This window comes from Centropristis striata, chromosome 11, assembly GCF_030273125.1.
Source record: "Centropristis striata isolate RG_2023a ecotype Rhode Island chromosome 11, C.striata_1.0, whole genome shotgun sequence".
NCBI lineage: Eukaryota > Metazoa > Chordata > Actinopteri > Perciformes > Serranidae > Centropristis > Centropristis striata.
In genome coordinates this window covers 19,364,032-19,381,330 of record NC_081527.1, presented here as the reverse complement: position 1 = coordinate 19,381,330, position 17,299 = coordinate 19,364,032, and the positions used below count along the sequence as shown (strand labels likewise).

At 40.2% G+C, this 17,299-nt stretch overlaps 1 protein-coding gene across 9 annotated transcripts in view; it reads left to right on the top strand.

Annotated features, from left to right (window-relative positions):
- Positions 1-17,299, top strand: part of LOC131979746 (adhesion G protein-coupled receptor L2-like) — a 141,146-nt gene that overhangs the window by 81,150 nt on the left and 42,697 nt on the right. For 8 of the 9 annotated variants that reach the window (XM_059343750.1, XM_059343754.1, XM_059343752.1 and 5 more), the window contains exons 3-5: positions 380-593; positions 7,827-7,936; positions 12,834-13,634. In XM_059343750.1, coding sequence (XP_059199733.1) covers positions 380-593; positions 7,827-7,936; positions 12,834-13,634 — 1,125 coding nt within the window. Of the gene's footprint in view, positions 1-379; positions 594-7,826; positions 7,937-11,249; positions 11,265-12,833; positions 13,635-17,299 lie in introns of all 9 variants that reach the window. The other variant, XM_059343751.1, reaches the window with a different exon arrangement.

Sequence of the window (17,299 nt, the reverse complement as noted above, 5' to 3'; positions counted from 1 at the left end):
TCTCAGTCCAGGCTTGGCTCCGTGGTGGATGTTCTCTAGGTGGAGGCCTTCCTGATGCTCTGTAGCCTTTGTGTTTGCTCAAGAATTTATGAGGTTACCATTGGTCTCCAATGACTGAGATTTGATGTCTTAGCCAACATCCAAGACCACAGAGAGATGGAGAGATGGATTGTTTCGTCTTTCTCCATTCCTGTATCGCGTGCAATGGCCCGTCTGTTTAAAACTGTGGTAAACATTGGACTGCTGTTGCCTATTTATTTTGTGCCAGTGGATTTTTATCGCATCATGTGTGGTCTTATTGTATCTGAGCAGTGATCCTTTTAAACTCATTAATTTTTATTTTTTGCCTAAAGTTTTGTCTGTGTCTTGTCTCCGTCAGGGTTCAGCCGTGCGGCCTTGCCTTTCGGGCTGGTCAGGAGGGAGCTCTCATGTGAGGGATATGCAATTGATCTCCGCTGCCCAGGGAGTGATGTCATCATGATCGAGACGGCCAACTACGGCCGAACTGACGACAAGATCTGTGACGCTGACCCATTCCAGATGGAGAATGTCAACTGCTACCTCCCCGATGCCTACAAGATTATATCACAAAGGTAAAACCCAGGGAAGAGGAGGGATCTTATTTCACAAACATAACCAGGAGCTGGCAGAGTACGGAACTCTTTTTTTCTCTTCTTCCTCCTTTAACATTTCTGCACACAAGAGTTTAACCCGTTCAGATACCCCATCCATTCCAGAGCACCTAGAGTTTCTAGGATGTCTAGATCTATGATTACCGTCACCTGATTCCGCCCAAATGCACAAACTGGTTAGATATGATGTCTTTAAGCCAATCACAGGACTACACATCATCTAAAGTGGACTGTAGTAGAGCCACACCCCCTTTTTCAGCAAGTATGGCCAACAGTGAGGCACAAAGATGGTATTGTTCATGTACATAATGTGTAATCTAACTGTGTTTAAAGTATAAGATACGTTTTTTATATTACTTGAACATGTCAAAATATATTTTTTATAGCTTTCACTTAAGATTTTTTTGATTTTATTTATTTATTTAAAATCAATCCATTTGAATGGGCGAAGGGATGTGAATGTCACTGGAATAAAAATGGGGAAATAGGGAAGTCATAGTACTTTTTTTGTTTTCTAATGCTATAATCAGCTTATAATTTATCATGTAGAACAGGAAACCTTGAACATACTGTTTTCAGGAGATAATTTCATTTTAAAATTCAATTTCAAGCATCTCTTTTTTTCCCCCATTTATAAAAAAAATAGTTATTAGTTATTTTACTTTTGGTGGTTTGTCTTGTTCAGATTCTCTGTGGAATGGATAAAAAAATTAGGTTACAATAACAATTCTCATTACAGTTGTAATACATTATATTTTCTTATTGCATTCTGCATTGTATTCCCTGCTATAAAACGTAATATGAAGTATGTTTGTAATGGGCATGGACTAGCAAAAACAATGAAAATGAGGGACCATCATTTTTAAAGTATTATGATACTTGACCTTATAAATAAGTATAAATTGCGCTATAATGTAAAAAAAAATTATAATTATATAATATTCATGAGTGCTTCTGACTTATATAATTCTGTGCTATATGCACATTTTAATGCATTGCTAATAATACATTATACACATACAGCATAAAGTGTTTTTCCTATTTCTAATGATTTATGAGTGCATACAGAATAAAAATCCCCCATTAAAATATTTTTATTGTGTGTTTGGAACATAATTGGATTCTGGGCGGGTTGCATTATCACCCTGCTCTTGCAGCCACCTACACACCGGACAATTAATCAACATCTCACACCTTTTTTAATATTTCTTTATTCCTTCATTGACTAGATCATGTAGGTGGCATTTTAAAAAATTCAGAAAACTGGGGCGCAGATTAATCCTTGACAGGCAAGAATTGACATCCGTGCGGGAGGACTCTTCACACCAGCTGCGCGTTGTTGCTGCTGTTTGAGTCATAATCAGTGTAGCTCAGAGAGACTGGGAGTCACATGAACACCCTCTTAATTCCCTATCTGGAACATTGGGCTTGCTTTGTTCAAACACTTGTACTGCATTGAAGTGGCTTTGCCTCAGGTAGTGAGCTGTGCCCATCATCGTGCCTTTTATCCCGGTTACCCTCTCACAGGATGTTGCTTTGCTGTCAAACGACAGCACAGCAACACTTCAACTGCCTTCCCCTAGAGGTGTGTGTATTTTTAAAGGGCGCTGGATGAACTATTCATAAATAGTAACCAGCACAGTTCATCTTCTAATGCACTGCTCTGTCCTAACCTGGCCCCCCCTTAGGCTATCTGCTGAGCCTCATCGCCCACCATCTTTCTCCTCTGGGTCTTTTCCCTCATTCACTGTTGTATTTACTCCTGTGAGATGCAGCACTACAGACTAGCTCAGGAATAGATCAAGTCCTTCTGTCTTACTCTGTCTCTCTGAATTTGCAGCTGATTCCCAGTACTCTCATACAGTAACACGCCGCTGACAGCGTCCATGCCCCTCGGTTTGACTGCAACCTGCTTCATTGTGCACCACATCTGTTGACAAGTCAGACTCTGGCTTGCTGGAGTTGAACTCCAAACTTATCTCTATAGAAGATTCCCCGGAGGCAGCGCGCTAACGAAAGCTTTGAGAAGACTCCACTGCACCACAAGCCCTTAGTCAGAATTATTCTAATGATTCAGATCAGAGGAAATGGGCTCCTGACCGTAATTAAGGTTGATGCGATAACCAGGGATGTTAAAGCAGTCGCAAAGCTGAGAATCGGCCCTCTTAAGTCTGCAGCGGACTAAAACAAGAAGGGTTGTTTAAATGGCGAAAAACATTAAGACACAACTCTGCCAGTGTCAGGGATGATTAACAAAAGGCAGTAGCAGCGCAGACAGATAAACAAACATATTAAACAAGATTGGGGGAGAGAGAAACAGTGGGAAGTCTGTCGCGCAGAGTGGCAGTTTTGCTGGTTTGGAAATTGCGACAGAAAGTGTTCATCAGCAGCCCGTTTTTCTCCACAAAAGCAGCTAGACAGGAATCAAATGTCTTGATTTTCAACAACATCAAATTGTTTTGTCAAGTAAAATGTTTAGTTGTTGACAAAAAGAGAAAAGAAAGTGGTTGGATGAAAAATGTATAAAGGAACTGATGGAAACTCGGGTTGTTTAATATTCAGGTGATCGTTCCCTCAGAGATGTACTGTAAATGGACGCTATGTTCGACCCCATTCTCTCTTTCTCTCTGCCGACCTTGTTTCAGCCTTCGCTCTGTTTCCTGCTAGTGTCGGGTCAAAACCTATTCACACACGAGGAGATAATCTGAACGGGCTGCTTTGCTGACTTACATTATCTCATTTCAATGACCACCGGCTCTCTGAACCAGCGAAACTAACAGAATAAATGTTTCCTCTGGTCAGAGGTGCAGCTCTTAAAGCAGGATTCAGACACTTTGCTACCATGAGATTGTGCTCAGTGCAATAGAGATTGCATGCAGCGATTTCAGCGGCCGTTTAAAACAGAAGAAGCGTGTCTAAATGCTTAGCAACAACACCTCCCTTTTCTCCAAAGCATCTGAAAATCGCAGTGCAATAAATACCAGAGGGAATTCTTTCAATGTGAAGGAAATTAGCAGTGGTGGAAAAAGTATTTAGAGCTTTTACTTAGCTGCAGTAAGCTATATTTTATACCAACAATGGATCAAATGTCCTTGTGTAACGTGGAAAGAACTGCTTTTAGTGACACACCCACAGTTATCCCAATTATCACCCGACTCTGCAGCTCCCCTCAGCTTCAAAGCTTGAAAAAAATCATGTTTTTAACCTTGTTAACTTATGAAGTTCTTTGTCACAAGACGTATCATGAGCAAAAAGGCCAGTCAATGCCATGGCAGACAGCCTGCAATAATATGGTCTATAGGGAGCTGGGAAGATACCCACTCTGTGTTGCAGTTCTAAAGAGGATTACTGGCTACTGCGAGAGGCTGATAGAAGGTAAAGAAACTAGACTCAGTCGAACAATGTGAAACTATTTGCTCATCCTGTATGATGCGGCTGTATGTGCGTCCACATGGGTTTTGCAGGTCAAACAGCCAAGGGATGTCTGTGGTTTGTGTTACATCTGGCTCACACTAAAGTGTAACAACATAAGAGTGTTGAAGAGAGGCGGAAAGATCAGTTCATGGAACAGTGAGCTCAGAAACATGACGTCATGTGATATTTATGTAGAATTTAAACAAGAGCTTAAATTGGAAAAGTCTCTGTTGTATAAAAAACAAAAGTAAAGGCAGGCTGTTTGTAATTTTAGAGTGAAAAACATCAGAATTCCTGAGGTCATTGGCAGATATAAAGAGCTGGATAGAAACCAGAAGATCTACAACCTTTGTGATGACAATCGCCTGGAAGACGTGTATTATATTTAGTTTGAATATAAGAACACAAGGACAATGAATTATAGAAGAAAGGGATTTGCCAAAGCATTATTTAAACCACCCATCTGTGTTTAAATTAGTTTTGTTATTACAAACAAATCCGCCAAAAGTTATTTGTAAACGAGGTGCCTTTCTGAAGAATGTTCTTTTTTTTGTTTAAGTAACATTTGCTGTACTTTAGATGCCGTGTGCCGTCGCTGTGTTCTGTTTGTCCCCCATACTGTGTAGTCAGGGTCCTGAGGCAATAAATAAATAAATGAAAGAAAGTTAGCGGCTAGCTGGTGAACATAGGGCAGCATTTAACAGCTACAGAGCCAGATGTTCCCTTCATGACTTGGTAGAGACCAAAACAGAGCTAAAAAAAAAAAAAAAGAGATGATTCTGGTAATTGTTTGGAAACACATTTAAACTTAATAGGTAATAATATGTCAGTGTTGTGTTTACAGTATATCACACTGACCCCCACATTTAATAATAATAAATTAATAAGAATGCATTGTATTAAATTAGTTAATCATATCTCTTTTATGTTGAATTTTAACCTACAAAGTAATTGGAAACTGCAGCTGTCCCTTAGAGTAGGAGCATAAAAATAGCATAAAAAATGACACAAGTAAATAACAAGGATCTCAAATTCATACATGAGTGCAGTAGTTTAGTTAATGCAGTTTCTACTATTCAGAGCTAGTGTCAGTCAGACTTATAAACCCCTGAATTAAATCGATTACCTCTGGGTGTATTTGAAGTAAATCTGTTGCTCTCATCTGCCGTCAGTCAGTTCATATTTTGATACAGTGACCCTTGTCCCTCTCAGCAGCTCTCACTGCAGTGAAGTCATAAAAGTGAGTCTCTTAAGTGCAGCTGGTACTGGCACCGTCACTGATGTTTGAGCAGATGCTATTTGTTAGCTTCGTAATGGACTTTGCGCCTTTTTATTCATGTATAATGCTTAATAATCCATTAGTTTCAAGGAGAAGACTTTTGTTATGAAAATGAATAACCGGGGTTTAGAGTGCAGCTTAAAAAGCCAAATCTCTTTCTTAATGTAAATACATTTACCTTTTTATTCAAGACTTTTACATCCTGCACAGTTGAAAGTGCAGAGTCACGGCTTTGTGTGGTTGTTGTGCAGCGCAATCCCATTTTGCAGCGACAGAAAGCCTCTTGAATTACTAATGATTCTTTGGAAGTCATGTCCAATGTTGAAATGTATGTACAACTTGCATGACTGCTACTGACCTTCTGAAATATTTATCTCAGACTTGCAAATTGTTGAATGTCCTATTTTGGTGCCAATTTCTTCTTGTTTGCCTCTGTTACTGCTGACATTATTCTCAATCCCCCGGCCTCAAGAGAGACTTGATTGAAGTGGAGCCAATTTCAGCCTATACAGTATTTAAACAAACTCAGTCCTCTTCTGTTCTTTTTTCCCCCTCTCCGTCTATACTTGAACTTTGTTAGCACCCAGAAACATCTGCAAACACACACACACACACACACACACACACACACACACACACACACACACTCACACACACACCCTAATTTTGCAATTCACATGTCAGTCTGTTTAATCACTGAAGGACATTATTTTATACTGGAGAAAAAAAATAACCTCATTAAAAAAAAAGGGATGCACGATACGTTTTTTATTCCAGCCAATACCAATAACAAATACATAAATACTTCTCATGACCAGTACAGATGACAGCCGATCATTTTTGTAAACTCATAAAAACTTTAAAAAATAAGTTCATAATCTGTAGTTTATGTACACTGGAGGGTAAGAAAGATGTAGTGAGTAAAGAAGGATGATTGGATGTTCCATAGCTCTTCCAAATCTAACTGACATCACTATTGTTTACATAACAAAAACAAGAAACAGTTGAAATGTTCATTTATTGTTTTCTAGTAGAGTCCATAAAAAAATGACAAACAATCTCTTTTGTTGAGCATTTTGTCTAAAAAAAAATCAAATCAAACACTCAATAGAAAAACAAGACTCTTATAGAACTGAAAGACAAAAGGCCACAGTAGACTGTTATACTTCACCATGAAATGGAAAAGGGTTGAGGGACAGCTATGCAATGAATGCAATTCTTTAAAAAAAACAGGAAATTTAGGGACTAGTTTTCCAGTCATGGAAACACCTTGAAATTGATTTAAATGACCAGATATCCTGGGAAATGAATTGTCTTAATTTTATTTTAGCTCCTTACATAAACCTCAGTGCATTTTTTGTTTTTAAACTTGTAAACAGCTACTAGTCAGTCTAGTAGCTGTTCACATCAGACGCAGAGCAGAACAGACTTACAGCAGTTTTTTGGCGTCTAGTGTGGGTTTTTTCTATGTAATTTTTTCAGAGCTACCAGAAATTAATTTCTCAGGGAAGCCGGCTAGGTAACTCACTTATGTTTTACTGGTAGGTTTTCATTTAGGTTTTTTGGGGTCAAAATACTGAAATTTCCCATGGTTTTCTTGATAATGATTTTGATTATTATCAATAAAACCATGGAAAATGGCTAGATATCAGCTCTTAGATTAAACTCTTGTGAGCTATTTTTGTTGGTATCATTATATTTGTCCAAACAAATGTACCTTTAGTTGTACCAGGCATTAAAATGAACAAGAAATTGAAGAAAACAATGGTCTAATAATTTTTTTCCATGACTGTATATCTGCTTTTTAAAAGAGGAGGCCAAACAGCCTTGTTGTAATCTACATTTATAATAAAGGAGAAATAAAGCTGGGGTTAAATGTGTCAATACCAGGGCTAGCAGTGAATTATAGGGTTAGGACCCTTTGTGAGCCTGAAGACAAACTCCTGGAAATGCCCTTGAACCCTGAATTTTGCTTCGTTATTTCAGCTATAATTCCATCATCCCAATAAAACATAATAATATAGGTTTCCCAATACAATATTTATCGTGCATCCCTAAGAAAAATACCAACACATTCCTGTCGTGTTTGTTGCATACATACAGAGGAGCAGCTCCGTCTCACCAGAGGCCACCATTCCAGTCCGCTCACATGCCACCGCCACCTGTCCTGTGTGTCTTTTTAATGATTGTCTTCCCTTTCAATAGCGGTATGAAGACGCTGTTAAAGGAAATGCCATCGCTAATTCCTAACATCCCTTTAGCTGCTCTCTCACTCTCTTATTCATTATCACGTTCATTTACATTCATTTACACTTCCTTAATGCTTCCATTCCTCTCTCTGTTTGCCAAGGTTTAAACTAGAATGCATATGTGACAGTCCAGGCTGGGATCTCATCAATTTCTTTGTAGCCCCCACTCTGTGTTATTAATGTTGTCTTTGCCGAGTACTCTTTCTGTGGGTAGTCATGATGAAATCTCTGGTCAATCTTTTTTTTTTCTAGGTGCAACAACCGTACGCAGTGTGTGGTTGTCACTGGCTCTGATGTCTTTCCTGATCCATGCCCTGGCACCTACAAGTACTTAGAGGTCCAGTATGAGTGTGTTCCCTATAGTAAGTATCGCCATCCAAATCTCATACTGAACTCTTATTGTGTGTCTTTTTTTAACGTGTCTGTAGACTAGACAGATGTGCTGTAACTACAGTCTGTTTTACAGATGATTCTTCAACTGGAAGATTAGCATTAATAATGATAAATTAAGTGGATGTATTCAAGTGTTGCAGTCACTTAAAGGGTCAGTTCACCAAAAAGACCACCAGTGGAATCCAGCCATGCAGATAGTTTTTGGGTTAATTAGTGCAGGTTTTAAATATCTGTCTTCAGATTCGGGTTTTGAGAGCTGCTTCATTTTTGGATCTGGATCCCGGTTGGCAAAATACCCAGATTCAATAAGCTCAGAGGCTAAAGATATTATGTATGTAAATGAATGTTAATTCTGTAATGGCTGAAATTGTGTTTTTTTTCTGGTTAATGTTTTCTCCAGTGTCTAAACTGAAGATCTTTTGTGAGGGAAGAGAATCATCACACTATGACTGCGAGTAGACTTCACACATATTAATATTTTAAGTCCATTAATCTAATAGGTCTTTGATGGGATCTCTATTTTCTCGGGCGAGTAGCTCACAAAAAAAAAAGGTTTAAAATAAGTTGGGTACTTCAACGGCATATTAGTGCCTGGGGGAATGAGATAATATTCATAGAAAAACTCAGAATTTCTGAGATTAAAATGTAACATGTAAAACCTCAAAAATACTTGAAACTGTCTATTGTGTTGCAGTTCTTGATACACAAAAGGTGTTTTTACAAAATATTTTCTCCTAAATTTGAGATTTCCAAGAATATTCAAGGTTTTTTCTTGTGAAGTTTCAACCATAATTATTTTTTTTTTATCGTAATATAATCCCTCCTCCAGCTTTTTTCTTTTCTTTTCTTTTCTTTTCTTTACCCTCAATAGCCCTAATTCACCTGTTATTACAATACGACTGTAGTGATTGGTGCAGGTGATTACAGATATAAATCTTTAAGTTTGATGTCACAAGCTAAATCCTGAAAAGATTCAAAAGGGGTAAGAAAGAATTAAAGCATAATAAGCAGATTCATTACTAGATTTGGATTCAATACAAGATACAAGGTCTGAGACGTGAGATTTCTGCTTCCTCCCTCATCACTGCAGAAGTAAATGGAATTTGTGGTTTGTAGTCTGTGGCCCTGAAAAAATGACATTTAAAAATATCAACAGAGAAATCTTCTTTAGAAACGGTGTTGCTGTTTCTCTGGATAATCCACAAGACTCTCTGTGAAAAATTTTGATTGGAACAACTTTCTAGTTAAGGACAGGCTCCTATAGAAAATGTTTTTGTCACAGCTTGGAGCAGCACAAACAAAATTCTATTCACCTCTACTGTATTTGGACAGTGAAAGAAATGTCAGAGGCAGATATTTCCAAACCTGGCCAAAATACAACTAAAACTAGGCACTAGGGGAACGCAGATGTCTGCCAAGGCCAATGGTGCATTCACATGCTCCTCGGATGGTCCCGTTTCCAGAGTTTGGAAGTCGTGGAATTGTGGAATTTGGAATTTTATTGCTGAGATGATTACACAACACATGTCTCCAGTATTTTCTTGAAAATGAAGAGCAAAGGAAACACATCAGACTCGGCATGAAATAGATCTGCAACAGATTATTTCAACACCACATCAGTGCAGCACAAATGTCGAAATCTCGAAAGTTTAGCAGTGATGGCACCATACTACTTTCTCAGGGCCGATACTGGTACCCAGAACCTTTAGTATCTGCTAATAGTGATACCGATCCAATATCGTCTTTGCTCAGACTGTGAAACAACTACTCCTCTAAAGGAAGAAATTGCCCACAACGGGCAGCGCCGCCAAAAGTTTAGTGAAGCATCTACGTAATAGTTTAGGCTTATGGATTGGATCGCATAATACTTTTTGGGTAATTTTGGCTCAATACCGAAACTGAATGCGAAACCCTAAAGTTTAGTGGGTTCCTCCTCAGCCTATGCGACATCCTTTTCATGAAAGTCAGATTGTTTGTTTTCTGTAATCATGCTGGAAAACAGACAAAACAAACAAAAAATCATAACCTCCTATGTGTTGGTAACTATCTACATGTCTTGATACCACTAGGGGTCATTGAGAAAATTGGGTGAACTGATCCTTTAAAATGGCTTTAATTCTAGCATCTTAGATTTGGTGTCTTTTGCTGAGATAATAGAGGAAACAGGTCTTACTTTAGTACATTACTCCCATGAATGTCCTGTGAAAACATGCTACAGAGACTTCTGTAGAGTAAAACAGCATAAAATACTAAACCACATTTCTGTATTCAGTCATGGATGAGCTTTAGTGTTTCACTGTGAACATGATTTAATTAAATGCACTGAAGAGTTTGTTAAATCCGGCACTATATTAAACTCTGCCTATGGTATCTGATTTGAGTTAATCTACCTTAAAAGGGTGTTTTAGAGTAGTTTATAACAGCAGCTTTAGGCTTCATCCCTGCCTGTGAAAGTACTTAGTATTTAAATTGATGAATTGTAAACATCTTCAGAAATATTCACCTCTTTTTCTCTTCTTTCAAACAGACCTCCCTTTCACCTCCTGTCCCGCTCCCCCACGACTAACCTCTGCGCTCTCATTTTTTTAACTTCTAATCTTTCACATATTGTCTCCAGCCTCTCCCTCCTCCACCCAGAGTGTACGCAGCTCCAACAGTCCACTAAAGAAACTCCATATTAGGCCGACTGTTCATCAGTCATCTCATGTACTGTTGCTCTCTTTGGCTCATTTAAGAGTTTGGTCTGTAACATTAGCACCGTGTCATGTTTTACGTGTGTGGGCGAGCGAGTTTGGAATCAAGTTGTGATTTGTGTTTATAAAGTTTGAACAAATTCCACCCTCAGTCAATACATGCCAAAAATAACTCCTGTGATGTTTCTCTAAGAATGTTAACCATCTTAATACGACCAGGAGATTTTTTTCTCCTTCTGCCACTTAGGAGAAGCATTTTTAGAGGGATTTATTCTGCTTTTACATCGGCCAGTGCATTATTTTGTTGGCAGTTAAAGAGGGTAGGAATGAAAAGTTTAATGCGCTGGAAAGCATGGCACATAGCTTGTCTCCAGCCATAACTTGTCTGTTTTTATATCCTAGGATGAGAGGCCGTTTCACTAACAAACACTTTTTTTCCCTAGCTCTTCTTTCCCAAAGCAGCACCGCAGTTCATCTCATGGTCATATCCTCCAGCTAATTCTTCTCTTTGTACCTGGTAGTTGACTCGTGATAACCTTTCTCTCCCTTTTGCACTCTTTTTTGCTTTCTTTTCCAATGCCTGAAATAGAAGTGGAGCAAAAAGGTAAATGAGTGGTCTGGTCCTCCCCCTCCCCCCTCTGGCTCCTTGTTCTGTGGTGTTGAGTACAGCTCCCCTCACGTCTCCTCCCCCTTCCTGATTGCCTCTCCTGTCAAATGCTAAACCCATAGGAGGATTGTTTGCACCCATGGAGTCCAAATGAATTTCAAAACTGAATTTCAAACGGTCATCGAATGTAGTTTTTTTTTCTCTCTCTCGCAATGTGAAAGAAACACCAACTGTTCGGTGTTGATTTGTTCCAGGGACTCTTGCCTAGCACTGTGTTAACCCTTGAAGAATGAGTAGTTGTGTGTATATATTCTTATTTGGCGTAGTCTTAGTTTGCTTGGCCCAACTTCTGCTGCACCCATAGCACGTGATGTGAAATAGCAGTGATGGCTGAGTGAGATTGGCACGGACAAATGAAAAAAGTTTGAAAGGAAAACAAGAATTCACTGAGTCCCTTTTTTTATCCAGAACCAATTAATTAAAAAAAATGGGATCACTGCCATGGCCTCCCTCACCCATCAGTGGTTACTTTTGTCTTTTGCAACAGAAGTAGTGAAAATCCTTTTACCACTGTTGTTCGATCTACTCCCCAACCTCCACTTTCATTTTACCTCTGCTTTGCTGCCACCACCACCACCATTGACAACCTGTTGTTCACTCTTATCACAAGATGTGAAGTCTGTTCCCTTTTTATTTTGGTTCACAACCTCAGTCATGTCAGTATGCATGTGCAGTGTGTCCATATACCCAGCTGTTCATGTAGTATTTGACGTCCGAGACAGGCTGGTGTTCAGTGGTGGACTCAGGCTGTCGGAGGGGCAGGGGCAAAAAAATAAAAAGAGCACCAGCTGCATACGGTGGGGCACCAGCATGCAGAAAGTTTTCAAACATGTAGGTCAGCCTTTAATTAATTAGGCTTCCTTATTTAATTGCCACTCCATCACGATTAAGAGGGCATTTCATTACATTTTTTTCTACTTGAAGAACACCCTAAAGGGCCCATCATCATGTTTTCTCTACTAAAAGGGCACTGCATTACATTTTCTCCATTTAAGGGCACCCATGAGGGCACATTACCATGTTGAATTAACCATTGGGGCACGCACTTTTGTGGCTGTTTTCCCCCTGAAACACCAACGGGGACGTTGCCCCCCCCCCCCTGCTCCTCCTCTGAATCCACCAGTGCTGGTATAAAAAAAAAAACTGTGACCTTTACTTCCCCCATTTTCCACGTCTTTCATTTGCAGGATTTTTTGTTCACATTTTATTTTGTTTTGTACCTGTTAGGACGTAGCAGCAGACCCTTGAGATGCAAGTTCTCCTCACGTCACATTTCTCATTCTGAATAATCACTATGACATATTCAATTTATTTTCTTTTTTCCCTACCCATTCGCAGTAGTACAAAAGCACTAGTTAAAACATTCCTCCAAATTCACAATCCCTGATCTTTTTATTCTGCACTTGAGTTGTACAGCAGCAAGAATGATGCGTGTCAAATGTGTTACGTGTGTTTGAAATATTTTTGCCTTACTGTATTTTTTTTCACTCTCTTCTCTGTCACTAGTTTTCATTTGTCCCGGGACTCTGAAGGGCGTAGGAGACGCCACCTTCCTGTTTGAGGCAGAGCAGCAGGCGGGGTCGTGGTGCAAAGACCCGCTGCAGGCCGGTGACAAAGTCTTCTTCATGCCCTGGACGCCATACCGCACCGACACCCTCATCGAGTACGCCTCTCTTGAGGACTTCAAAAATGGACGCCAGACGACCACCTATAAACTGCCGCACCGCGTTGACGGGACAGGCTTCGTGGCGTACGATGGCGCCATCTTCTTTAACAAGGAGCGCACCCGTAACATTGTCAAGTTTGACTTGCGCACTCGCATCAAAAGTGGCGAGGCTATTGTTAACAATGCCAACTATCATGACACCTCGCCTTACCGCTGGGGCGGCAAGACGGACATTGACCTGGCTGTAGATGAGAGGGGCTTGTGGGTAATCTACGCCACAGAGCAGAACAATGGGCGCATTGTGGTGAGCCAGCTCAACCCGTACACTCTCCGCTTTGAGGCCACATGGGAGACGGCGTACGACAAGCGGTCTGCCTCTAATGCCTTCATGGTGTGCGGCGTGCTGCACGTGGTGCGCTCGACTTACGAAGAGAACGAGAGCGAGGCCAGCAGGAGCCAAATTGATTACATCTACAATACCAAGCTGAGCCAGGGCGAGTACACCGACATCCTCTTCCCCAACCAGTACCAGTACATCACCGCTGTGGATTACAACCCCAGGGACAACCAGCTATACGTGTGGAATAACTTTTACATCCTGCGCTACGACCTGGACTTCGGCCCACCGGATCCTGCTGAAGGTGAGAGCTACTCCATTATTTGTTAGAGGGGAGACACTACAGGGGAATAGGATGAAAAGTTTAACTTCTATACCACATCACCATGAAACTTCCCGTTGATTACTGACATTTGAACATTTGATTTTCGACTTGATTTTTATGTTTAAATATGCAAATGAGACATTATCTTTTTAAATATGTGCTAATTTGCATACATTTCCAGAACAGAAATCTGAACATTGAAGCCAGGTTTAAAATCCATGTTTCATTTTGTTGACATATCAGAGTTGAAGGTTTCTACAGGGGAGTTTTTTTTATCTCTCCATAAATCAGAAAATACTGTCAACAGCCATAAAAAATCTATAAAATGCTCTATGAATCAGGCTATGAAGGATATATAAACAAACCCCTCTGTAAAACCTTCAGAATACAGATCGGAAAGAAAGCGGGAAGTTTGGTGTGTTTAAGTGCTTTACCAGTAGAGATCTGTGGCTCAGAGTACGATGAAAAACATACTCGGAAAACAGCCTGTAAGATATGCATTGTAAAATTGCATACATTTTGCAAAATACTGCAGTGAACAAGGTGAAAAGGTTTAACTAATAAATATTACCATTAAACGAATCCAGTTAATCACTGACATTAATGTTAACTGAAATTCTATGTTTAAATATACAAAATACTACCTTTTGATGAATTTAAGTGATCTACAGATGCAAGTAGCTAAAGTGCCTTAAAAAAACCATCTCAAAACCGCCCAGTGGAAAAAAACATGTTTCTTACTTCACTGTCCTTTTCAATGAAATTGTTCTTTTGTTTGGATGCAGCTTGGCACGTCACAGATGGCTGCATTTGAATTTTGAATGCCAGTCAGGTGTGATAAGAAAGAGGGTTGTGTTAGTCTTGGGGAAAGGGCTCATTTGCAGACAGAAATTACAGATTCACCTTGGAATGAGGGAGATCTCCCAGTGGACCTGAGCCTCTTCAAGAACCTGTTTCTTTATTACCATGATGCACGATGAGGCACTCGCTCACGCTGAAGCTCTGAACATATCAAATTCTTTAATCTTGGCCTTATCCAAAACTATTATGTATTATATACATTATTAGAATGCTGTGGATACATTTGAGAGCAATGTTGTGCACAGTATGCAAAGGTTATCCTTTCTCCCCTAACTTGGGATTTCAAGTTTTGTTGCCATGGCTACATCACCAACTTTACAGAACTCTTTTCTTTCAATAGATCAGGAGATAATAGCCATCCTATTGTGGCGTGATATTTTTAAAAGCACCAGGCTGAAGTGTGTGTGAGTTGTGCACCACATGGTGAATCAGTATGGAAGAGAGATCAATTACAGTGAAGGATCTTGTCAGGCAGTTAGAGGGCTTAAATTAATCTGCGAAGTGCTGAGAGGTGACATGGGTGTCATCCGACAGAGACCTTTACATTAAGATGATAATGGGTTTAATTACCTGACTGCAGCCACCTTATCCCATAGAGCCGGGCTGAGTCTCCTGTGTGAAGTGGGGAAACAGGGATCTTGACCCGACTTCTAGTTGCGTTAGAAGCTCAGGTTGCCCCCCGAGCACTGGTCTGGATTAAGTTATGATTTTTAACTTCTGGATATTCGGAAGGAGTCGCCAGGGGGGAAATCTGATTCATGACCTTAGCTGTTGAAGGGGGGTTAGCGCTGATGTCTCAATGGCGGCTGTGTGCTCCTGAACTCTGGCCTCTTGTCAACAAGTCTGTTTGTTTTCCTGCCGTTCCTCTGGAATCTCCCCAGCATGATAACTCGACACCCAAGGGGCGGCAGCGGTAGTGGAGGGACACAAGTTTGTGTCTGTTCTGCTGAACAACCAAAGCCTCAATTAAGAGTATGTTAGAAGAGATATGAAAAATAGTTTAATGAGTTCTCCATGCATGCAAACTGCCTGCTCAACTGTTCACGTCCTGATGTATGTAAATGTAATTAACAACTGAATTATCATAATTACCCTCCTTGTCTCAAAAGAGGCTCAGGGAAAGGAGGAAAGTGGCCATCACAGAGCATTTTCAATGAAGGGTTTAATGTGCTCTCTCAGCTACTGTAATGCCTCGGTAAACATAAATGCCACATAGGCTTAGTGTTGCCACTTGCAGAAACAGTGCCTTTAATCAAGGAACCCAACAGAACATAGTTGTTGATTTCACTCATTATTCTAAATACCCGTTTCTGTCTGCTGTTCTGTTACTGGCATCCAATCAGAAATGCGTCCTTGCTGCAGAACGTGTCACTGACTGTGCATCATTAAGTGTGTTTTATGGGAACATTTTTGAAATGTTGTGGGCTCAAGAAGGAGAGAGGAGGCATCTTGAGAAGCTACGGCCACCAGCAGCAGCAGCAGCAGCAGCAGCAGAGATGGCGGCGGTGGCTGCAGCACGCCAGGCTTTGTGAATGGCACTTGAAAATAATTGGTTCTTGTTTATTAGGGGGTTTTTTTTTCAGATCTACACCTTTAACTTCTTTACTGTGTAGCTATTAGGATTTATAGCTGCCCATGATATGGCGTTGAATTAAACAACCTATTCTGCAGGGTAATCTAATGGTGCTGAAATAATGTCTCTCTCTCTGAAACTGAGGGGCACTTGAGGCGTAAAGGAAATTAATTGTGCCCATTAAGATTCATCGACCACAGAGTGAAGTTACCTCGAACACCAAACCCAGTGTATTTCTCTCCTTTGTAGAACTCATGTAACACAATGAGCGTCTGCGTCCTTTTCTGTCAAAAGCATCAACCTTGGCTGGAATGCTCATCCCAGAGTTGTGCTGAATTGCCGGCAGGATTAGGGGTTTATATTAAGGGAGTTTTAGCAAAGTGATCAAAGCAGAAAATAATTGACCTTAGCAACTTCTCTGCATTTTCCTTTACCTTGAGTAGAGTGTTTGTAACACTGCAGGTTTTTTTTAATTCTGGCCCTGGTTGAAGTGATTAGCTGAGATCTTTTCCCCTTATTGATCTTTTCGCTTATTGTTCCAAACAATTCACGTGCTTTTAAAGAAAATGTCGGTGCTTTGCTAATGCATTGTGAGCACAATGATCAATACTTAGAGAGTCAACCTCCTCAGAGGTCTCTCTAAAAGACGTGCATGCCAATAAAAAGCACACCAAAGCTGCCGCCGTTACAAATTTGGAGGGACACCGTTAATGCATTCTCTGTGATGTGCGAAGGCATTAACTGATTTCAGTCCAATGAATTCAAAAAAACTAATCAGAGGAGCCTGCAATAGCCGACAGCATTTCAAACTAACAAGGAGAGAAAAGGAGAAAATTAATTTGTATTTGAGGTAGCATTGATCTAAGGCCTTAAAGACGAGAGGCATAAAATGAACGGCTTTGTCCAAAAGGCTTAGCTACTCTGCGTAATCTGGTTGCATTGAGCACAAGTGGGCTCTGCGCTCAATTGAAATGTCAAGAAAAAAACACTATTTCATATCCTGCATGCCACATGATAGATATCTATCATCGTCACAAAAGGTTTTTTTTTTTCTTTTTTTTTTGCTCAGCCATTTTGTGGCTAAACCCAGCTGTGCACCTCGCTGCACTTTGGTATGCTTTTATATCCCTGAATGACGCCTCCAGGTGAGCCGTCAAGACAGAGGACATTTATAGACGTATCATGCTCTAAGCCTGTGTTCCACCCTCTG